Below are 25,483 nucleotides of genomic sequence, written 5' to 3' on the forward strand. Positions count from 1 at the left end.
TATGGCAATCTACTCTCATAATCCACTCTCCTGAATCTCCAGTCTGGCTCTTCTTCTCGCCCCTTCCCTTTTATTTACAGCCATTTCTGAAATCTAAGACTGTCTTTAAATTCTTCACTAGTCAACTTCCATTCACACGAACTCTTAGGCTTGAGTTCTTTAAGCTGGCCTATTGTCACTTGAAACTGAGAAAATGTAGACGTACAAAGAGCCAAATTTGCGTTCAAATCTTGTTCTTACCCATGTCATTTATTCTTTCAAAGGGTGTTTCCTCAGCAGCAAACAGGGTTGTTTGGGGGAGCAAATAAGAGAAATTGGTACAAAGTTGAAAATTCAGAAGAACTAGCGTTGAGAACGCCTGCCCTCAGCGTGGTCCACACCGACCACGGGCCCCTGCATTCACTTACTTCATCACAGGGCTAGAGTGGTGGGCTCTCTCGGGTGCGCCCTTAGTTCGGGCCTTTTCTGCCCCAGAAGTCCTGGTGGCAGCACTTGCCGAGTGGGCGCTGCTTCTTTGGTGGTGCCCCTCATCACCCCCCACGCGGTTCCACCGCTGCAACTGCAGCCAAGAGCGCCGCTTCCGGGGCGGCTGCACCAGGAGCCCCGTGGGAACACCTGCGTGGTGGGGTCCTCGAAGCCCTGCGGATTCTGCAGGTCCCGGGACACGGAGAGAGAAAGAGATGTTGGGGAAGGGAGTTGACATAGACAAACCCTTTGCTGCCTGTGTTGGCATCATCCTCTGACGGCTTTTGGCATCACAATCGGGGCACTCCTGATTCCCTGGCTACCTCTGCAGAGACATCTCCATCAAATACATGCCCCCCTCTCCACTTCTCTGTTAGGTTAGTATCAGCAAAAATCCTTCTACCTTTAATCTTCACAAGGTTCATCTTCATCAAGCTACTTGCCCTTCAACATATGTGCCTGCTTTTTTCCTTTGATCAGAGCAGTCAAGCTGCCAAAATGAATTCATTTTGATTAAATCTCTATTTTTGAATGAATCTGATTAAGTCCAGTAAGTAGGGAGATACTATTATCAGACATTAGAACTTTTTGTGTGTGCATGGGTAGCATTACTCTATTTTCCTTTTTCATTGAATTTTAGAGGTTGGCTCTTAATTTTTAATGCTTGGAAACGTTTTGTTTTCTTAAAATATGTGGATTTAAAGTCAGTTCGGATAGTCTGATTTGTTGAAAATTTGGTTAACTAATAAGACTGTGGCATTATTACTAAATTCTCTCTGTTTTTTTCTCCCTCCTTATTAGTTTCTTCCATTGAATCATCTGTGGGAAATTTTTTCACATTCCAGTTATTATAATCTTTTTTTGGCCGCACCCTAACATGTAGAAGTTTCTGGGCCAGGAATCAAACTGAAGCCATAGCAGTTTCAACCTGCTGACTCCTTAATAACTAGGTTACCAGGGAACTCCCTATTATAATCTTTATTGATGAATATCCCTGCTGTCTGACACATTGTTAGAAGTAAAACTAAAATATCTTAGGCCTAATTTGGTAAATGAACATGATTTCTATTCTTTCAGCCTGAAACTCATACTTGAGTCCCTTGTACTTTTATTTCTTCACATAATTTGAACTCTTTGTTTTTATATCCTGTCTTCTACCAATCATTTGTAGTTTAACATGAGTGAATTTCAAAGTTGGAGGGCTAATAGTCTGTTCCCATGAGAACCTAGGATTAGAAAAAAAGGATTATCTGGGCATCTCTGGTTTAACCCAGACATGTATGCAAGTACTTGAAAACAGGCCCTATAATCTGGTTCCCAACCCCCTCCTGCCTCCTAAAGTCCCAAGTCTCAGCATTTCCTTCAGTTCCAGTGCTCCTAGGTGCCAGAATCTTCTCATAAATTCCTGACCTCCATACTCTTTTGGGGCAAGGGTACACTCTCTTGAACACTAGTATTGCCTCTGGGTTGTTTCTTAAGTGTGGGCCTGTGACATAAATTTTAGAAGCACTTGGCATGGAAATGGAAGAGGTAGATGTACCTTTGATAAGAGTTCTCTGCATCACTGATGGATGAAACAAGTTGAAGATAAATTTTGTCTTCCAGATTTGCAATGGTAAGTATAGAAAGGGCAGAACTATATATAACTTTACTGAACAACTGCACCGAATTTTCTGGGGATAGCACCTGATGTTTCAACTCTAGCTGTAGAACTTCTGATTTTTGGAGAATATCCTGCCTTTTTGTATACAGCAAATTATAAAATATAGAGACCACAAATTTCACTGTCCCTTTAATCTTGTGGTTAATGATGATCTGCCAAGTATTCTTGGTCCCAGGAGAATACATATGAATAAGACACAGAGACAGAAAAATCATACCTATTCTATTGTCCTAGGAGGGTAGAGACATAGAAATCAACTTATAATTTATTTACAGTTTTATATAGGAGGATTTTGTTTCCCCTTATGCTCAACTATAAGCAAACAAACAAAAAAAGTACACATTTACCCCAGCATTTTTTCTTAACTTCCCAGGAAAATCATTTAGAAGGAATATTTGTTTTAATTCTATCAATATATTAGCCCTCAGAGTTCCCATTGTGGCGCAGTGGTTAACGAATCCAACTAGGAACCATGAGGTTGAGGGTTCGGTCCCTGGCCTTGCTCAGTGGGTTAAGGATCCAGCGTTGCTCTGAGCTGTGGTGTAGATTGCAGATGCGGCTCGGATCTGCACTGCTGTGGCTGTGGCATAGGCCGGTGGCTACAGCTCTAATTAGGCCCGTAGCCTGGGAACCTCCATATGCCATGGGTTTGGACCTAGAAAAGACAAAAACAAAAAAAAAGTTTAATTAGGTCCCGATTGTTTATATTTGTTTTTATTTTCATTAGTCTAGGAGGTGGAGCTAAGATGTTGCTGCAGTTTTATCAAAGAGTGTCTGGCCTACGTTTTCCTCTAACAGTTTTATAGTATCCAGTCTTACATTTAGGTCTTTAATCCATTTTGAACTTATTTTTTATATATAGAGTTTATTCATTTTTTGTATATAGTGTTCTAATTTCATTATTTTTCATGTAGCTTTCCAATCTTCCAAATGCTACTTTTGGAAGAGATTTTCTTTTCTCCATTGCATGTTCTTGCCTCCTTTTGTCATTCCCCATGAGGTTTTGATATAGGAATCTATATAGAGATATACACAAAACTGTTTTAAGTACTGGTCTCTTAACTGCAAATGCATCTCCAGTATCCTGCATTTGTATCCTCCTCTTCTCATGATTGCTGGTTTGGTGTCATATTTGTGTGTGGATGACTTCCTACCTTTACTATGTTTTCCTTTACTGTGAGCCTTCTTGTTTGCAATTTTATTGTTTCTAGTTGTGGCCTTTTCTTTTCTAACTGAGAAGTTCTTTTAGTATTTGTTGTAAAGCTGGCTTAGTGGGCTGAATTCTCTTATCTTTTGCTTGTTGTAAAGCTTTTGATTTCTCCTTTAAATCTGAATGAGAGCCTTCTGGGCAGAGTAAGTACATCATGCCACTCCCTTCTGGCCTGCAGAATTTCTGCTGAAAAATCAGCTGATAACCTTATCTGGGTTCCCTTGAGTGTTATTTGCTGCTTTCCCCTAGTTGCTTTCAATATTTTCTCTTTGTTTTTAATATTGTTCAGTTTGATTAATATACGTCTCGAGTGTTCTTCCTTGGGTTTATTTTACATGGTATCTGTTGTGCTTTCTGGATTGGAGTGAGTGATTCCTTTCCAAGTTAGGAAAGTTTTCAGTATTATCTCTCTTTGTTCCTCTTATTCAAGATTGCTTTGGCTATTTGGGGTTTTGTGGTTTCATATAAATTTTAGGATTTTTTTCTATTTCTTAGAAAAGTGCCATTGGAATTTTTATAGATTGCATTAAATCTATAGATTGCATTGGGTCATATGGATATTTAACACTATTAATTCTTCTCATTAAGAACATGTAGTATCTTTTCAATTATTTGTGTCTTCTTCCCTTTCTTTCATCAATGTACTAAGGTTTTAAGTCTATAGATCTTTTACTACCTTTGTTAAATTTATTCCTAAATATTTTATTGTGTTTGATGCTACTGCAAATGGGATTCTTTTATTTCTCTTTCTACTGTAGCTCATTGTAAAGGTATAGATGCAATATTTGTATGTTGATTTTGTATCCTGCAATGTTACTAATTCTTCTATTAGTTAGGGTTCTAACAGTTTTTGTGGAATCTTTAGGATTTTCTATATATAATATCCTGTCATATGTGAACAAAGATAATTTTACTTCTTCTTTCTGATTTGGATGCTTTTAATTTCTTTTCCTTGCCTGATTTTTCAGTCTAGGACTTTCAGTATTAATTGAACAGGAATGGCAAGAGTGAGCATTCTCATTTTGTTCCTGATCTTAAGAGCAAGAGCTTTCAGCTTTTCAATCTTGAGTATGATGTTTAAGTGTGGGTTTGTCATATATGGCTTTATTATGTTGAAGTACATTTATTTCTATTCTTATGTTTTTGAATTATCATAAAAGAATGTTAAAATTTGTCAAATGTTTTTCCTGCATCCATTGAAATGATCATATGATTTTTATCCTTCATTATGTTAATGTGGTATATCACTTGTGTATGTTGAACCATTCTTACATCCCAGAGAAAATTCCACTTGAATGATGTAGTGTGATCCTTTTAATATACTTGTGAATTCAGTTTGCTAATGTTTTGTTGATGACTTTTGCATCTATTTTAATCAGGGGTATTGGCCTACAATTTATTCTCTTATAGTGTACTTGTCTGGCTTTGGTATCAGGACAATACTGGTCTTGCAAAATGAATTTTGAAGTGTTCCTTACTCTTTATTTTTTGGGAAGAGTTTGGAAGTATTGGATATTTAAATGTTGGATAAAACTCACCAGTGAAGCCACCTGTCCTGAGATTTTGTTTGTTGGGAGATTTTTTTGTGTGTGGCCATGCATAGCACATGGAGTTCTTTGTCCAGGGATCAGACCCGAGCCATAGTTGTGACCTAAGCTGCAGCAACAGCAATGCCACATCCTTAACCCACTGTGCTGGGCCATGGATCGAAACTGTGCCCCAGTGCTCCTACCATGCCACTGATCCCATTGTGCCACAGTGGGAACGCCTGTTGGGAGATTTGATTACTGATTTAACACCCTTGTCTGTTATTGGTCTGCTCATATATTCTATTTCCTCAAGATTCAGTCTTAACTTGTAGGTTTCTGGGGACTTATCGATTTCTTTGAAGTTATCTAATTCATTGGCGTGTAACTGTTTCTAGGATTTTCTTATGATCTTTCATATTTGTTTGGTAACAGTTGTAATGTCTCTTCCTTTTAGACATCTATTTTTTTCCCTTAGTCTAGCTAAAAGTTTGTCAATTTTATCTTCTCAAAAATCCAACTCTTATTTTGTTCATCATGTCTATTGTCTTTCTAGTATCTATTTTATTTCTGCTCTAATCTTTATTATGTTCTTCCTTTCACTAACTTTGGGCTTAGTTTGTTCTTTTCCTAGTTCCTTGAATTGTAAGACTAGATTGATTACTTGAGATCTTTGTTTCTTAATGTAACATTCATTCCTATACACTTTCTTCTCAGAACTGCTTTCACTGCCTCCAACAAGTTTTGATATGTTGTGTTTCGATTTCCATTTGTCTCATGATATTTTTTTGATTTACCTTTTTTTTTTTTTTTTTTTTTTTGTCTTTTTGCCATTTCTAGGGCCGCTCCTATGGCATATGGAGGTTCCCAGGCTAGGGGCTGAATCGGAGCTGTAGCCACCGGCCTACACCAGAGCCATAGCAATGCGGGATCCAAGCTGCGTCTGTGACCTACACCACAGCTTACGGCAATGCCAGATACCTAACCCACTGAGCAAGGCCAGGGATCAAACCCGCAAGCTCAGGGTTCTAGTGGATTTGTTAACCACTGAGCCATGATGGGAACTCCTTGATTTACCATTTGATTTCTTCTTTGACACTCTGGTTGTTGATCGGCATTTTATTTTTCACATTTGTGTGAAATTTCCATCTTTCCTCATGTTATTTGTAGTTTCATACCATTGTGATTGGAAAAGATACTTGGTATGGTTTCAGTTCTCTTAAATTTGTGAAGACTAGTTTTGTGACTAAATATATAATTTATCCTAGAAGGTGTTCGATGTCTCCTTGAGATGAGTGTGTGTTTTGCTGCTATTGTATGTAATCTTCTATATATACATTAGGTTCAATTGTTCTAAAGTATAGTTCAAGTCCATTATTTCCTGACTGGCTTTTTGTTTGGATAATATAGCCATTATTTCTATTAATATTATTTTATTACCTATTTTTGCCTTAAGATGGGTTAATAATGTTTAATATATTTAGGAGCTGCAAAGTCACATTTCAAAGTGGCATGCATATGATGATGTGAAGAATCTGTGATCATTGTACAGGCTGCCACTTATCAGTTCTCTGTACCCTCTCTTTTCTCTTGGTGTATATATGTTTAAGTTTTTCCTAACCTTTTTGAGAGTATAAATAGCACAAATTAGTTCATCCTCTTATCTCTATGTTTCCATATCCTGTTAAAATTTTTTAACTTCCTGAAATTTTGCCAAAGATATAAGTACTGAGAATTTATTATTTTCCAATTCCACTACTGACTTATTTGACATAATTGAGTCCCTACCTTGGAACTCACTTCTCCTTCGGCTTTCATGATACTATAATTTCCTAATTTTCTTTTCTTTTTCCTATGACCACTTCCAGACTCTGTTACATCCTCTTTCCTGTCATTATCTTAAAGTTAGTTTTCTTCAGGGTTCTTCCCTCAGTACACTCTATTCACTCAATACTTTCATCCTGGTTGGTTTTACACATTCTCACATTTTAAAAAATAATTGGGTTGAATTAAATATGTCAGAAGCTGTATACATCCAGTATATGTTAGATAAATTAACCACAATGAAAATCCATGTAACCCCCCATTCAGTTTAAGAAAGAAAGCATTACTATCTCTTGAGAAGCCCCTCTCCAACCCTGTGATATCACGACCCATAAATTTTCTGTTTTTTACTTTTAGTTTTGTAGTAACTATAGATTCATAAAGATAACAAAGTACAGAGAGGCCTCATATATTCCTTACCCAGCACCCCCAACAGTTACATCTTACACAGATATAATACAATTATTCAAACCAGGAACTTCATATTAGTACTATGTGTGAGTATAGTTCTATGTCATTTTATCATGTGTACAGATTTCCCCTACCACCTGAAAGAAGAGTGTTCCTATAAAATCTCTGGTAAGCTGAAATAGCACAAAACAAAAAAGAAATTACCTTTGAAAAGAAAATACATCTTGCTCATGGATACACAAAATAAATCAAGATAAAGCACAGATGCTCAGAGACACAGTTCAAAGGTATGGTGGCTTAATGCTGAGATGCCAAGCATAGTTTCTGGGAAAGGAGCTTGGTAGTACCACTCTTGCTGTTTGGAGAGCTTGCTGCCTCTATAACTGTTTGCTGCAGAATAAACACTGAATGCTATTTTTGCTTTTTGCCCCTTTTTCCCCCATAAATGTGACAATCCTTTTCAGATTTCTCTCAGCAAAAACAGGTACTAAGGTAGGTCTTACCTAAAAGTGAAATAGTATAAAGTGAAGTTTTAAAAAGTGGGGCGTACCTGTAGATTCACGTAACCTCTGACACAATCAATATGCAGAACGATTGCATTATCACAAAGATGTCCCTCATGCTACTTCATTTTAATCACGCCTATCCCCACTATCCTTAACCCTGACAGTCAGGAATCTGTTTCCCATATCTCCATGTTTGTCATTTGAGAATATTTATACAGTTGACCCTTGAACAATATGGGGGCTGGTTCCAGGACCCAGAAGTGATACTAAAATCCATGGATGCTCAAGTCCCACAGTTGACTCTCTATATCTGCAGCTCTGCATCCATGAATTCAGTCAATCACAGGTCATGTAGTACTACAGCATTTATTGAAAAAAAATCTATGTATTATAAGTAGACCTATGCAGTTTGAACCTGGGTTGTTCAAGGGTAAACAGTGTAAGCGGAATTATATCACATGTGGCCTTTTTGAGGTTGTCTTTCACTCAGAATAATGCTCTTGAGATCCATTCAAGTAATTGTATTGTTAATTTTTTAAAGAAATCTTTGCATTTTTATTCATGTAGGGATTTTTTTTTTTACTCCTTTTTTATTTTTAATTGTTTTGACATCAGGATAATGGGAAGTGTTTCTGGCTCCTGTATTTTCAGAAAGAGATTATGCAGAATTGGCATTAGTTTTCCTTAAAATATTCCATAGAATTCTCCAGTGAAACTAGGTAGGCTTGGAAATTTTTTTGCATACAGTTTTAAATTATAAATTAGATTTGAAAAATATTTCTAGGGCTATTAAAATGATCTATTTCATATTAATGATTTGTGGTAGCTTTTACTTTTCAAGGAATTGGACCCTTTCAAGTAAGTTGTCCAATTTATTCATATAGAGTTGTCTGTAGTGTTCCCTTACTTTTGATGTCTGTAGATCTATAGTGATATCTCATTTCATACCTTATGTTAGTTAGAAATGTTTCTTTTATCAGTCCTCCTAAACTCTTGTCAATTTCATCAGTCTTTTCAAGAATCAGTTCTTTGTTTTGTTTTGTTTTCTATTTTTCTGTCCTAGGTTTCACTATTTCCTTTTATTTCTTACTTTCTTCTTCTTGCTTTGTGTTAATTTTGCTATTTTTCTAGTTTCTTGAGGTCAGAGTTTAGGTTGATTTAAGACAGTTCCTATTTTCTAGTGTAAACATTAAATGCTATAAATTTCACTGTTACAGCTATATCACAAAAAAATTGATAGCTCAAATTTTCATTATTATGTACATTTAAAAAACTCCCCTTGAGAAATTCTCTTTAACCTGAGGGTTATTTAGAATGATGCTGTTTAATTTCCATCCTTTATTCTGAAAAGTTACCACAATCTTGACTTCCAACATGCATTTTTTTTTTTTTTTGGTTTTTGATCCTTAACCAAATTGAATCCTGAAGTATATAATACTTTGCACTTATTTTTTATTTCTTTTTCTTTTTTCTTTTCTTTTTAGGGCTGCACCTGCAGCACATGGAAGTTCCCAGATTAGGAGTCAAATTGGAGCTGCAGCTGCTGGCCTACTTCACAGCTACAGCAACATGGGATCTGAGCAATAGCTTGTGGCAACACTGGATTCTTAACACACTGAGCAAGGCCAGGGATCAAACCTGCATCCTCATGGATACTTGCTTGACAGGTTCTGAACCCGCTGAGTTACAACAGGAAATCCCACTTTGTGCTTAATATGTTTGCTCAGTGTTAAATTTATTTAATGAAATCTATTCTATCATTGATGAGCATTCGGATTTGGAATTTTAGATTTTTTTTTTTCCAGTTGGGTTTTGGAATACTGATTCTGTGACTATTCCATGGGTATTCCTGTCTTTTGTTGAACATATAGGCTAATATGTACACATTTTTAGCCTTTCAACCTAGGATTGAAGTTTCCATATTGGATATTCTCAAACTAGTATCCAAAGTGTTTTAAACAATTAATATATTCCTACGTGCAGCATATATAAGTTACAGGTTCTCCACATGATCACAAAGAGTTGTTATTATCACTCTTTTCTTTGCTATTCAGGTGGGTGAGTATTGTTGTATTTTATTCAAATCTTCTATATTCCTACTGATTTTTGTCTGCTTATTCCATCAATTACTGACAAAAATTCTTAAAATTTTTCCAGTATAATCATGATGATGTTGCTCATTTTCGCTCAACTTTTGTTTTTTGTATTTTAATATTATTCACATACAAATATAGAATTACATCTTCCTGGTGGATTGACACTTCTGATGAAATTTCCTCTTCATCCCAAGAATTTTTCTTGCTTTAATAATTTCTCTAATACTAATTTATTTACCTGTGTTCTGTTTCTTTACTTTCTTCCCCCCTTTCAGATTTCTCACATATTTTTATTTTATTTTAATGAACTCCTGGGTTGTTACATAGTCTTTCAGTATTCTTTCTGTGTTTTTCTTAGAGATTACAACATGCACCCTCATTTTATTAAGGGCTGTTGTAAATTAGTTCTTTACTGCTTTACAGACAAGACAAAGAGTCTAGAATACCTTAACTACACCTATGACCTTCCTTGTGCTATTTAAGTCTTTTAAATCTATTTTAGTATTCCTAGAAATTGTTTACATGGTCATTATTTATTTATATTTACTCAGACATTTACCCTTTAAAATTTTATTCTTTCCTTTCTTGTTGCCACTTCAAATTTCCATCTAAGATCATTTCCCTTTTGTCTGATGAATATTTACTAAAATTTTAATTTAACATTGATAAATTTGGCTTTTATTATTTTTGTTAGCAAGTCAGCCACCATTTTTTTTTTTTGTATTTACTTAGCTTAGGATTGTAACCCTTCTTTATTTTTTATTTATTTATTTATTTTTGTCTTTTTGCCATTTCTTGGGCCACTCCCACAGCATATGGAGGTTCTCAGGCTAGGGGTTGAATTGGACCTATAGCCACTGGCCTACGCTACAGCCACAGCAACACGGGGATCCAAGCCAAACTACACCACAGCTCACAGCAACGCTGGATCCCTAACCCACTGAGCAAGGCCAGGGATTGAACCTGCAACCTCATGGTTCCTAGTCAGATTTGTTAACCACTGCGCCACGATGGGAACTCCGGATTGTAACCCTTCTTGAATCTATACTTTGCAATTTTTTATCAACTTGAGAAAATTCCAAGATATAATCTCTAAATATTACTTATTTTCTCTTATTTCTACTCTCCTTTTGAAATTCCAAATACATGGTATTGGAACTTTTCACCAGCATCATATGTCTCTTACCTTGTCTATCCCCACACTGCATTTTCCAACACTTTATCAATGTTTCAATCTAATTTTTTCCTTTTGGTCTTTCTTCCAGCTTACTTATTTGTCAGCTTTGTCTAATTGCTGTTACAGTTATGTATTTAGACCTTAACTTCAGTTATTGTGATAGTTCTCATTTACACTGGATTCTTCTTTAAAAAATAATTTTCATTTCTCTGCTGAAATCTTGTCATTTAAGATTTTATAAATCCATTTTTTGGACCTATTGTGGGCTTGTATTTTTTCTTGGATTTAAGTTAATTTTTATTTTACTATTATTGAATTGCAGACATTGTGTAGGAAAATTGTAGTGATAACTTGCTCTGGATAATGCTATCCTCCTCTAGAAATGATTTATATTTGCTTTGGTAGAATGTTAGATTTGCAGAAGCTCACTTTAATACAACCTGTAACTGAGCTGAGCATCAGACTATGAGAGGAATGTCTTATTTTTCTCACTTTTACTGTTAGGATATAGCCCTTGTAAGAATTAGAACAGAAAGTCCTCAGTGTCTATGAACTTCTTGTGCTCTCATGAGCCTGAGGTCCCAATGTAGTCCTTATAATCTTTTAAGAATATGAGAAGCTCTTAGCTTCTTAACCTCTCATCTGTTCTTTGTGATTCAGAAAATGCATTTTTGGGAAAAGTTAGGCTAAAAACCTGGATCATCCTTTGGTTTCAATTCTGGACTTTCTGTTTTTTAAATTCCAGCTCCCTCAAATCCTAGATTTCCAACACCTTCAAATAGATGTTGTTTAAAATTTTTGGCTTGCTTTTGTTGTGTTCTTTGTAGGAGGCTTTGCTGCAAGAACCTAGTTTTGAACTGCTGGAAATACAAACCCTCCTATTTCCATATTTTTAATTACCATCAAAATTAATCCCTTCCTACATAGCTAACCTTTCTTCAATCTCCAGTTACGTATTTTCAGCTGTCTAATAGACACCTCTACTTTAATATCTTCTAGTTATCTCAAACTCAACTTATTCAAAATAGAATTTATCATTTTATCCAATCCTGCTAGGTCTCCTGCATTTTGCATCACTGCAGCTGTCACCCAATTCAGAAACTGGGGAGTGATTTAAATTTTTTTTAAAATTATAGTTGATTTACAATGTTCTGTAAATTTCTGCTGTACAGCAAAGTGACCTATTTATTCATATATATACATTATTTTTCTCACATTATCCTCCATCGTGTTCCATAACAAGTGATTAGATATAGTTCCCTGTGTGATACAGCAGGATCTCATTGCTTATCCACTCCAAAGGAGAGTGATTTTAGATTTTTTTTTCTCTTTACACCTTATGTTTAATCAATCAACACAACTAAAACTTAATCTCTCTTTTCACTGCTTGTCTGAATCACTGTGGCAGTTATCCAACACTGTCACCTACACTCTAGTTCTTATTAAATTTACCTTTTGAACACATTTCCCTCTATTTAATACTTTTTCAAGGGTAAATACAAGCCTATCATTTCCTCCGTAAAAGCTCTTAGTGATTTCCTATTGTCTGCAAAGTACTTTAGTCATCAGTCTTTGATGATTTGACCTTATCATCTGATCTATTCCTAGGTCTCCTACTTTCACTCTTGATCTTCTTCTCTTCTGTTACTACTTTACTACTTTTGGATGAAATGTCCTATAAGTATCTATTAAGTCCATCTGGTCTAATGCTTCATTTAGGGCCTGTGTTTCCTCGTTGATTTTCTGTCTGGATGATCTCTCCATTGCTGTAAGGGGGGTGTTAAAGTCCCCCATTATTATTGTGTTATTGTCAGTTTCTCATTTCAAGGTTCTTAGCAGTTGCCTTATATATTGAGGTGATCTATGTTGGGTACATATACATTTACAATTGTATCTTCTTCTTGGATTGATCTTAGATCATCATGTAATGTCTTTCTTTGTCTCTTACAATATCCTTTATTTTAAGGTCTATTTTGTCTGATATGAGCATTGCTACTCCAGCTTTTGATTCCCATTTGCATGGAATATTTCCTTCCATCCTCTCACTTTCAGTTTGTTCGTGTGCCTAGAAGTGAAGTAGGTCTCTTGAAGACAGCATATATATGGGTCTGTTCTTGTATCCATTCAGCCAGTCTATGTCTTTTGGTTGGGGCATTTAGTCCATTTACATTTAAGGTAATTATTGATATGTATGTTCTTAATGCCATTTTATTAACTGTTTTAGATTTGTTTTTGTTGGTCTTTTTTGTCCCTTCCTCTCTTGTTCTCTCCTCTTGTGGTTTGATGATTATCTTTAGTGTTGTATTTGAGTTGATTTTTCTTATTTGTGTGTGTATCAATTGTAGATTTTTGGTTTGCAGTTACCCTGAGGTTTTGATATAGGAGTCTATATACATATGAGATTGTTTTAAGTTGTTGGTCTCTTAATTGCAAGTGCATCTCCAGTGTCCTGCATTTGTACCCACCTCTTCATGATTTCTGATTTTGGTGGCATATTTGTGTATGGATGATTTCCTACCTTTACTGTATACCTACCTGTACTGGTGAGCCTTGTCATTTGTGATATTTTTGTTTCTAGTTGTGGCCTTTTCTTTTCTGCCTAGAGAAGTTCCTTTAGTATTTGTTGTAAAGCTGGTTTAGTGGTACTGAATTCTCTTGGCTTTTGCTTATCTGTAAAGCTTTTTATTTCTCCTTCAAATGTGAATGAGAGTCTTGCTGGGTAAAGTAATCTTGGTTGGAGGTTTTTTCCTTTCTTCATGTTAAGTATATCATGCCCTTCTGGCCTGCAGAATTTCTGCTGAAAAATCTGCCAATAGTCTTATTGGGGTTCCCTTGTATGTTATTTGTTTCTTTTCCCTAGCTGCTTTCAGTATTTTTTTTTTTTTGTCCTTAATTTTGGTCAGTTTGATTAATATGTGTCTTGGGGTGTTCCTCCTTGGGTTTATTTTATATGGTACTCATTGTGCTTCCTGGATTTGAGTGAGTGGTTCCTTTCCCATTTTAGGGAAGTTTTTGGCTATTATCCCTGAATATTTTCTGTCCCTTTCTCTCTCTCTTCTCCTTCTGGCACCCCTGTAATATGGATGTAGTTGCATTCAACATTGTCCCAGAGTTCTCTGAGACTGTCTTCATTTCTTTTCAATCTTTTTTCCCTTTTCTGTTCCACATCAGTGATTTCCACTAGTCTGTCCTCCACTTTACTTATTCATTCTTCTGCCTCCTGTATTCTGCTATTGGTTGCTTCTAATGAATTTTTTATTTTATTTATTGTATTTTGCATCTCTGCTTGCTTGAGTTTTAAATCTTGTATTTCTTTGCTCAATGTTTGCTGTAAATTATCAATCTTTGCTTCTAGTTTATTTCCATCATCTTCAGCATTAGCAGTCTAAAGTCCTTTTCCTGGAGACTGATAATCTCCAGATCAGTTAGCTGTTTTTTTGGGGGTTTTCTTGTCCCCTTATCTGAGTTACAGTTCTCTGCCTTTTCATTTTTATAGGTTTTTGGTGTGGTCTCCTTTTTGCAGACAATAGAGTTTAGCCTCTCTTACTTCTGGTATCTGCTCCCCCTGTGGCTGAAATTGGTATGGGGGCTTACTGTAGGCTTCCTGATGGGAGGGATTGGTGCCTGCCCACTGGTAGGTGGCACTGATTTCTCTCCCTCTGGTGGGTGGGGCTTTGTCTCTTGGTGAGATTAGAGGTGGCTGTGTGTCTGGGGGGTCTTTAGGTAGCCTGTTTACTGATGGATGGGGCTGTGATCCCACCTGGATTATTGTTTGGTCTGAGGCTTCTCAGTGCTGATGTGGGGCCAGATTCTCCCAAAGTGTCCACCTCTAGAGGAACACATGCTGATGAATACTCCCGAGACCCTTGCTTCCAATGTCCTTCCCCCACAACGAACCACAGTCACCCCGTTTTCCCAGGAGATCCTCCAAGAACTGTAGTCATGTCTGACCCAAACTCCCACAGAGCCTCCATGCTGCCCTGGGACCCAGGGCACATGAAAGCCCATGTGTACCTTTCAAGAATGGGATCTCTGTTTCCCCCAGCCAGTCCTATGGAGCTGCTGCACACAGGTCCCACTGGTCTTCAATGCCAGATGCTCTGGAGTCTCTTTCTCCCAATCCCAAATCCCCAGGCATGGGGACCTCATGTGGGGCTCAGTTCTCTCACTCCTGTAGGTGAGTCTCTGTGATACAGTTACTTTCCAGTCTGTGGGCTTCCCACCTGGTGGGTATGGGTTGCTTATATCACATAATCACCCCTCCTACCATCTTGATGTGGCCCCTTCTTTGTCTTCTGGAATAGGATATATTTTTTTAAAGTTTCCAGTCCATTTGGTTGAAGGTTGTTCAGCATTTGGTTGTAATTCTATTGTTTTTATGAGAGAAGGTGAGCTCCGGTCCTTCTATTCTGCCATCTTAATCCCTCTTTCATTATTTTATTAGCTACTGGAATATACTATGATCTTTTTCACATGCATTAGCTAATTCTTCTATTTGAAATGTCCTCCCACCTTTCAATTTGTTTGGTAAAGTACAGTTAATCCCCTGCTCAGAGGCCATATTCTTCATAAAGCTTTATTTCCTCTTATTCCCCAGTGGAAGGATCATTATTTTTTCTGTGCTACTTCAATATTTTCATACTTCTGTTAGTACATGTATCACGCTGCATAATCTGTATTGATTTGTTACCTGTTTGTTTCCTCTCCTGAAATAAAAACTCTTTGTAATGAGGTACCTTGCTAATTTTTGATACTCCAAAGTTTAATATATTCATTGGACAATGTGTGTGAAGCTGATACTCATGAGCTAAGCATTGAAATTCTTAGTATGACAAAATCTTAATTTGTAGTATTAGATAACAACAGATGAAAGCTCATGAGAGACAAGGCCGAAAACAAAAAACAGCAGCACAATTAAAAAGAGCTGCATATACTCACAAGCATGATTAATACTGCTGAGCAATGCTTTCTGAAATTCCATATTTGAAGAAAGGACATCTCAATTCATAACACTTCCTTGGGAAGTTTTCCTTCATGTGGAAACGCATCCTGTTTACTTTGCAAAGCAATTGAACAGTGATCCAAGGGATGAGACGAAATAAGAAGGGGGGATGAAAGGGAAGAAAGACAGCAGAGACTTTCAGGGCAGAATGGAACTTTAATGAGGAAGGGAGCAGTTAAAGAAGAACAATGGGGGAAAATGAAGTGGATGTCATTTGATTCATACTCTGTTCAGGTAGAAGCTAGTTCAAGTAGAAGAACACAAGTTGAAATGTACTCTTTACTTGTAGAGGCATAAATAATTTAAAATTCTCCTGATAATTATACAATATCATGCTCCAAGTTTGTGTAGCTTGCACTCTAGAGAAAATCACAAATCTATTCAATGGTCTTTTACTAAAGCTCCAGTAGGAAAAGGTGACAGCTATCCAGAGTATCAAGAAAATAAATTCTTCCTTGTAATGATATCATATTTAATTAGGGAAAAGATTTCCAACTGGAGCCTACAAAAATATGTGCAAAGAATTTTCTTGAATACTGATAAGAAAAATTCACCTTGTGTATTTTCTTTTGCAGAAAATCTGTGGGCTTTGTAGCATTTTCTTACACAGATATATCATTAGGGCCCACATCAGGTAAGAGTGCTAGGAAAAATCTCACGTTTCTAAGTTTTTAAAGAGTACTTTCAGCTTCCTCTGTGTGAGTGTCTTCATTTTTGCGACACTGAAAAAAAAAATAACCTCTTATAAATCACATTGATTCCTAATATCATACATATAAGTACTTAGTTTTTAAAAAATATGATACTGATGTTTACAGAATAAAATGTTAAAGTGACATTTGTGTTCTTTCTGTTTCATCTCTACCTCAATCCACTCTCTTAATTCCTATAGAACCTCTTGTAACCTCTGGTATACTCTAGGGTTTTATAATAAAATATTCATAGTCTTCTGCAATATGAACAGCCAGTACCCTAGAAATCACTTTGTAATATTCCCAGTTGTTATCTGTCCCTTCCCGCTGAAAGTAACAGTCATTTTGACTTTTAGGTAATCCATCTTTTCTTTCTAATTTTATCAACAGCTTCCTAAACATTGTGGCTTAGTTTCCATTTTGCCTGATTTTAAACTTCATGTGAATGGATTAAAAAAGTATGCATTCTTTTGAGTCACTTTTCACTATTCAACATTGTATGTATGAGGCTTGTATATGTTTTTAAGCGTCAGTATAGCTCATTTTAATTACTACGTAGAATTTCATAGAATTATAGACCTCAGTATATCCACCATTTACCGAATGCATTTCCACTTTGGGATTATTATGAATAAACTATATATGTATTTCCTGGAAGTATATCTTGCTACATGTATACACACTTCTGTTGAGTAAATAATAAGGAATGAATTACTAATAGGGTATGCACATCTTAACTTTCAGTATATATATGCCTAATAGGTTTTCAAGGTTGTTGCAATAATTTATATTACAACTAGGAGTGTGTGAGAAATTTCTCTTATCCATAGTTATTATCATCTTATAGAATTGTATTTTGAAATATAGTCATTCTTTTAGGTACTTAATATCTCTTAGTTTTAATGTTATTATTGAAATGCTGGATTTATGTCTGACATTTAGCTATTTGTTTTCTATATGTCTCATGTCTTATGTTCCTCCTTTATCTGTTTTTTAAAAAATAGATACTTTTTGTGTATTATCTTAATTTGTTAATTTTGTTAGTATAATATTTTGGATTTTCTGAGTCATTGGTCAGGGATTACAACATGCATTTTAATTTATCACAATCTGCTCCACTTGAATGCTAATTTAATTCCAGTGAAATATAGAAACTTTGTTCTCATGTCTCTGTATTCCTTCCCCTTCCTTTGTGCTATTATTGCCATATATATTAAACCTAAATATGTTATATAACTAACAAGATAGTGTTATAATTCTTAACTCTTTTAAAATTTCAGAAAAAAAGTAGAAAATATGTATCTATAGATCAGAGGTTGGCAAACTATGGCAAATGAACCAAACATGGCCCACTACCTGTTCTGTAAGATTTTACTGGAACAAAGCTATATCCATTCATTTTAATACTGGTTATGGCTACTCATGTTATAAGGCAGAGCTGAGCAGCTGTGACATGAATTAAGGTTGATAAGAGCATGACCTTAAAATAAGGAGATTATCTTGGATTATTTGGGTGAGCCCAGAACAATTTATGAAATTGTCTTTTAAGTCAGTCAAGAAAGAACAAAAGACATATTTATACTATTTTTATAGTCATCAACATAATTATCTTTATTGATGCTCTTTAATTTTTTCATGTGTATTTGAGTTCCACCTGATATCACTTTCTTTCAGTCAAACAAATTTCTTTCAACATTTCCTGTAAAGAAGTTCTGCTGGCCACATATTCACTGTCTTTGTTTATCTGTGTTATGCCTTTATTTCACCTTCATCTTTGAAGGATAGTTTTAAAGGATGTAGAATTCATGCTTGACTGTATTTTCCTCCAAAACTTTAGTACACCATCCCACTGCCTTAAGCTGCCATTGTTTCTGATGAGTCTAACTACTAATCTTATTGTGGTTTACATTGCAAATAAAGTCATTTTTCTCTTGCTGCTTTTAAGATTTTTTTTTTGGTTGGTTGGTTTTTTTTTTTTTTTTTTTTTTCTTTTGGTTGCACCCACATCATGTGGAAGTTCTTAGGCCAGAGGTCAAACCTATGCCACAGCAGTTACCCAAGCTGCTGTAATGACAATGCCAGATCCTTAATCCACTGCACCAAAAGGAAACTCCCAAGATTTTCCCTTTTTTATCAGAGTGGCTCTGAAGCATCTAGGGGTAAATCTCTGTGTTTATTCTAAGTAGAGATTATTGAGTTTCTTAGATGGATAGAATTTTTCAACAAATATGGGAAATTTTTGGCCATTATTTCTTCAAGTTTTCTTCTCATTGCTCCATTTTCTGGGACTCATTATGCATATGTTGTGCACTAGATGGTGTCCTCCATATCTATGAGGCTCTGTTCATTTTTATTTCTGTTCTTTAGACTAGATGATTTAAAATGTTCTATCACGTTTGCTGATTTTTCCTTCTGTCTGCTCAGATTTGCTCTTGACGCTCCTCTAATGAGTTTTTCATATCATTTATCATATTTTTAAATTGCAGAATTTCCACTTGGTTCTTTTTAATAATTTCTCTTTTATTGATATTCTTATTTATCAAAAAAGTAACAGCTTCATTGAGGCATAGCTGATATACAAAGAACTATACATATTTCATATGTACAATTTGATAAATTTAGACACATAGAAACAGCATGATACCATTGCTATCATCAACAGAATAGACACTGATATCTGTTTTTTTTATTTTCAGGGCCGCAACTGTGGCATATGGAAGTTTCCAGGCTAAGGGTTGAATTGGAGCTGCAGCTGCCAGCTTACACCACAGTTACAGCAACATGGGATCCGAGCTTCATCTGTGACCTACACCACAGCTTACTGCAACATCAGAGCCTTAACTCACTGAGCAAGGCCAGGGATCAAATCTGCATCCTCATGGATACTAGTTGGTTTCATAACCCACAGAGCCACAATGGGAACTCCTAATATTCTTATTTGATTAGTCATTATATCATCCATTAATTCTTTAAACAAGTTTACCTTTAATTCTTCGAAGTCTTTCTTTGTGAAGTCCAACTTTTTTCTTTTCCTCCCCTCAAACACAATATCTACTGACTGCTTTTTTTCATGTGTATGGGTCACTATTTTCTTTTCTTTGCATATAATATGTTGTTGTTATTGAAAAATGGATATTTTAGATAATATGTTGTAGCAACTTTGGATTCTGATTGCCTCATCTTTCCTCTGGAGTGGTTGTTACTGCTTTCTTTTGTGATTTGCCTGTAGAAATTTTGTGGACTGCAGTATGTAGCCTCTGATATTTTATGCTTACTTTTTGGTAGTTTTTAATTCTGTTTTTATATTTAAGGCTAGTTTCCTAGGTTCTCCCCTGGGTCAGCATAAGTGGTCAGTAATGACTGGTTAGAGGTTATGCTTAAACATCTTGCTCTGGGCTGAATCGTGTCCTCCTAAAGTTCATGTTAAAGTTCTAATCCCCAGTGTCTCAGAATGTGACCGTATTTGGAGATAGGTCTTTAAAGCAGTAATGAAGTTACGATGATGAAGTTATTAGTGTGGGTCTTACTCAATATGACTGATGTCCTTGTCATAGGAGGAGATTATGACACACACATATACAGAAGGAAGACCATGTGATGACACCGAAAGAAGAAAGCAGTTTGAAAGAAAAGGAAAGGGGCCTTTGAAGAAACCAACATTGCCAACATCTTAATCTTATACTTCCAGCGTTCAGAGTTGTTAAAAAAACAAGTTTATGTTATTTAAGCCCCCAGTATGTGGTAGTTTGTTATGATAACCTTAGCAAAGTAACATATACCTTAAGCCAATAAGACAACCACCATTTATCAATGAATAAGTGTAACTTAAGAAAAGCATTCAAAGTTTAGGCCATCTATAAATGTATCACATCTTTTACTTTGTGTGGTACAAGGCCTCTTATTCAGTCAGGAGTAAGAGCCTACCAGGGCCCTCTCCAGTCTCCTTAGTGCATGCACAGCCTCATGCACTTTAGTAATCTTTCAGGCCATGAGGGATAAATAGGATATTATCAAGGCCCACTATAAGAATCTTATTCTTAGAATATCTCTGGTAAGTTTCTAGCTGGTTTCTGATTTCTTGCCATAATAAGTATTATAATAAGGCGTTATAGGCTAGGTGTTATATTGGCTTTTCCAGATTGTTTACAAGTGAGACCATTATTGTTTTAATAACATCCCTGTTCATAAAACTTTAGGAGCTCCACTCCAAATAAAATCAGCCCTCTCCAGAAAGGAGGCTGCTGGTCCTCACAGTCTGCCACATCTAGGTAAACTTCTGCAGAATGGAAGTTGGTGTTGAGGAGGGGAGCTGGAAGAACTGGAACAGTCCCAGGATAAAATGTCACAGACATCCACTGTTCTTAAAGGTTAGGTAAATTTTCTTAAACAAACCTTTCTCAATTTGCTGTATGATCTGGTAAATTTCCAGAATCTTTAAAAGGATGTTTATCGACAATTTCGTCCAGCTTTATAATTTATTTTTAGGGAAATTTGCCATATCCTCATCCAGCCATTCTGGAAGTCCTATCGTTCCCTATTCTTGGAAAAACCTTTTTACATGTAGTCTCATAGTACTTACGTACTTCAGTTGGTCTCTGCTCAGTGGGTCTTCCCTTACCATCTTGGGAAAAATAATCTTTGCCTTATCTTCTTACTGTGTTTCATTTTACTGTATGATATTTTTCGACTTCCTGAAATTATTATGTATTTGTTTGTTTATAGTCTTTCTCTCCCACTGGAATGCAGGCACCCTGAGGGCTGGGATGTTGTTATGTTAATCATTGTGTCCTCAGTGCCTATTACAATGCTTAGTAAATGGTGGGCCCTCCATAAGAAGGAAGAATAAATGACTGCGTAGTTTTCTTTTTTTAATGGCCACACCCATGGCATATGTAAGTTCCCAGGCCAGGGATTGATTCTGAGATGCAGCTGCAACCTATCCTGCAGCTTTGGCCATGCCAGATCCTCTAACCCACAAAGCTGGGGAGAGATCAAATCTGCACCTCTGCAGTGACCCAAGCTGCTGCAGTTGGATTCTTAACCCACTCTGCCACAGCAGGAACTCCAGATATCTAACCTTTAAGCTTGAGAAGAAATAACCAGTCTCATAAACTTTTGTGGTATTGTGAATTAATACAGCATTTTAGGATGTTATTAAACTTCCAATTACATTTCTAGGAATCAACCACCTATAGAAATACTGATCTTATCTGCAAAGAAAAAAGTATTACTGCATACATATATGGGATGGGCACATACGTAGTGGGATTTTCACGGCATCACGGTTTATAAGTTAAACTAGACAAAAGTTAAGTATGCAGCAGCAATAAAGGAATGTTAAAAGGAATACTAAGGAAGAGTATGATGCTATTAAAAGGCATTGTTCAGAGGAGTTCCCATTGTGGCTCAGCAGTAACATACCTAACTAGTATCCATGAGGATGCAGCTTCAATCCCTGGCCTCGCCCAGTGGGTTAAGGATTCAGCATTCCCTTGAGCTGTGGTGTAGGTCACTGATGCAGCTCAGACCCCATGTTGCTATGGCTGTGGCATAGGCAGGCAGCGGCAGCTTAGCTTCAACCCCTAGCTGGGAACCTCCATACACTTCAGGTGTGGCCCTAAAAAAAAAAAGCAAAAAAAAAAAGGCCTTGTTTAGATATTATTTTATAAAGATGATAGTTAAGAAAAATGCATGTGACAAAACAGTATGATCACACAATTAGTAAAATAACTGTGTGTCTTTTTGTGTAGATTTTGATAAATGAGAGAATGATGAGGACTACATTAAAAGGAAAATAACCTCTTGCTCTTTTTTTTTACTTTTAAATATTGTTTTATGCATTTCTTTTGTAATTTTATAAAGAATATTAAAAAGTGAAGTAAAAATTACATATTCATTTTTTAGTAGTTCTAAACACACTGTATCAGAACATTTCATGTCCCCATAGTGTTTGCTTCCTAGAAATCTATGTCTCTTGATTTGCCAGAGAGTTAAATAAACACTTACCAAACCAACACAGCTGAAGATTGTGTATGTGAATGAGATACCCAATTCCAAGGGGTAGAAGCCCAGTAAAACACGTGAAATTTCTCTCCCAAGTTTCTGAAACCAGAAAATAGGGAGATATTTGCATTATTATCTTTGTAAAAAAATATAAAAAAAAACTTATTGAGGTACAGTTCATTTATAGTTGTGTTACTTTCAGGTGTACAGCACAGTGATTCAATATTATATATTCTTTTAATATGTATATATTCTTCTTCAGATTCTTCTCCCTTACAGGTTATTACAAAAGACTGAGTGCAGTTTCCCAGGCTATGCAATAGGTCCTTGTTGGTATATGGTAGTGTGTATATGGCAATCCCCAAACTCCTAATTTATCCCTCCCCACCTTCTCCTCTGATAACATTATGTCTGTCCTCTATTACATCTATGGGTCTGTTTTGTAAATAAGCTCGTTTGTATTTTAAGATTCCATTTATTAGTGGTATCATGATTTGTCTGTCTTTGGAAGACTGTAACTTTGTAAGAATTCATCCATTTCTTCCAGGTTCTCCATTTCATTGGAGTATAATTGCTTGTCTCTTACGATCCTTTGAATATATGTGGTGTCAAGTTGTAATTTGTAATTTTTCATTTTGAATTTAAAAACAATTTTTGGAGTATAGTTACTTACAAGGTTGTATTAGTTTCAGCAAAGTGAATCAGTTATACATACACATTTATCGTTTCTTTTTTCCCATAAAGGTTATTAGAAACTATTGAGTAGACTTCCCTGTGCTATATAGTAGGTCCTTTTATTAATCTCTTTTGTATACAGTAGTATGTATGTTATTCCCACTCTCCTAATTTATTCCTCCTCCCATGGCTTCTCCTATGGTAACCATAAGTTTGATTTTGAAACCTGTGAGCTTGTTTTATAAGTTATTTCATATCATTTTTATTACATATAGGTAATATCATATAATATTTGTCTTTCTCTGACTTACTTCACTTAGTATAATAATCTCTAGGTCCATCCATGTTGCTGCAAATGGTATTATTTTGATCTTTTCTATGGCTGAGTAACATTCCATTGTATATATGTATGACGTCTTTATCCATTCCTCTGTTGATGGACATTTAGGTCGCTTGGTTATTGTAAATAGTGCTGCAATGAACCACTGAGGTGTATGTATCTTTTTGAATTATGGTTTTCTCCAGATATTGGCATTGCTGGATCATGTGATAGTTCCATTTTCTGTTTTATAAGGAAACCTCCATACTGTTTTCCATTGTGCCTGTATTAATTTACACACACATCTCCACCAACAGTGTAGGAGGGTTCCTTTTTCTTCACATCCACTCAATCATTTATCTTTTGCAGATTTTTTGATGATGCCATTCTGACTGGGATGAGGTGATACTTCATTGTAATTTTGATTTGTATTTCTCTAATAATTAGTGATGTTGAGTATTTTTAAGGGCCTTTTGGTCATATGTTTGTCTTTCTTGGAGAAATGTCTAGTAGATATCCTGTTCACTTTTTTGATTGGGTTGTTTTTGTTCATTTGATATTGAGCTGGATAAGCTGTTTGTATGTTTTGGAGATGGATAATCCCCTGTCAATTGCATCATTTGCAAATATTTTCTCCCATTTTAGGCTGTCTTTTCATTTTGTTTATGGTTTCCTTTGCTGTGCAAAAGTTTTTAAGTTTAATTAGGTTCCATTTGTTTATATTTCCATTACTGTAGGAGATGGATCCAAAAAGATATTGCTGCAATTTACATCAAAGTGTTCTGCCTATGTTTTCCTCTAGGCATTTTATAATATCCAGTCTTACATTTAGACCTTTAATCCATTTTGAAAATATTTTGTATATGGTATCTGGGAATATTCTAATTTCATTCTTTTATATGAATTAGCTGTTCATTTTCCCCAGGACCACTTATTGAAGAGGCTGTCTTTACTCCATTATATATTCTTGCCTTTTTTGTCATAGATTATTTGACAATAGGTAGTGTGGGTTTATCTCTGGGCTCTCTACCCTGGTTTCATTGATTTATATGTCTGTTTTTGTACCAGTACCATACTGTTTTGATTACTATAGCTTCTCAGTATAGTGTGAAGTCATATACCCTAATTCCTCTAGATCTGTTTTCTTTCTCAAGATTGCTTTTGCTATTTGGGAACTTTTATGTTTCCAATACAAGTTAAAAATGTTTTGTTCTAGTTCTGTGAAGAATGACATTGGTAATTTGATAGTGATTGCATTGAATCTGTAGATTGCTTTGGGCAGTATGGTCATTTTGACAAAATTGATTCTTCTGATTCAAGAACATGGTATATCATTCCATCTTTTTGTGTCATCTTCAATTTCTTTCATCAGTGTCTCACAGTTTTCAGAGTACAAGTCTTTTGCCTCTGTAGGTAGGTTTATTCTTAGGTATTTTATTATTTTTGATGTGATGATAAATAGGATTGCTTCCTTCATTTCTCTTCGCAATCTTTTGTTGTTAGTGTATAGAAACACAAGTGATTTCTGTGCATTAATTTTGTAGCCTGCCACTTTACCAGATTCATTGATGAGCTCTAGTAGTTTTCTGATAGCATCTTTATGATTTCCTATGTATAATATCATGTCATCTGCAAACAGTGACAGTTTTACTTCTTCCTGTCCAGTTTGGATTCTTTTTGTTTCTTTTTCTTCTCTAATTGCTTTAGCTAGGACTTCCAAAATGATGTTGAATAAAAGTGGTGAAAGTGGACATCTTGTCTTGTTCCAGATCTTAGCAGAAATGCCTTCACTTTTTTACCATTGAGAATGATATTAGCTGTGCTTTTGCCATGTATGGACTTTATTATGTTAAGGTAGGAAGTTCACTCTAAGCCCATTTTCTGGAGGGTTTTTTTTTTTTTTTAAATCAGAAT

General features: G+C 35.7%; 1 protein-coding gene across 1 annotated transcript in view; it reads right to left on the reverse strand.

Moving 5' to 3' along the window:
* MS4A13 (membrane spanning 4-domains A13) overlaps positions 404 to 25,483 on the reverse strand; it is a 37,952-nt gene continuing 12,872 nt past the window's right edge. The window contains exons 4-5 of the mRNA XM_021084549.1: positions 22,579 to 22,674; positions 404 to 784 (exon numbers count right to left, since the gene is read on the reverse strand). Coding sequence (XP_020940208.1) covers positions 404 to 784; positions 22,579 to 22,674 — 477 coding nt within the window. The remainder of the gene's footprint in view (positions 785 to 22,578; positions 22,675 to 25,483) is intronic.

Source organism: Sus scrofa, chromosome 2 (assembly GCF_000003025.6).
Source record: "Sus scrofa isolate TJ Tabasco breed Duroc chromosome 2, Sscrofa11.1, whole genome shotgun sequence".
Taxonomy (NCBI): domain Eukaryota; kingdom Metazoa; phylum Chordata; class Mammalia; order Artiodactyla; family Suidae; genus Sus; species Sus scrofa.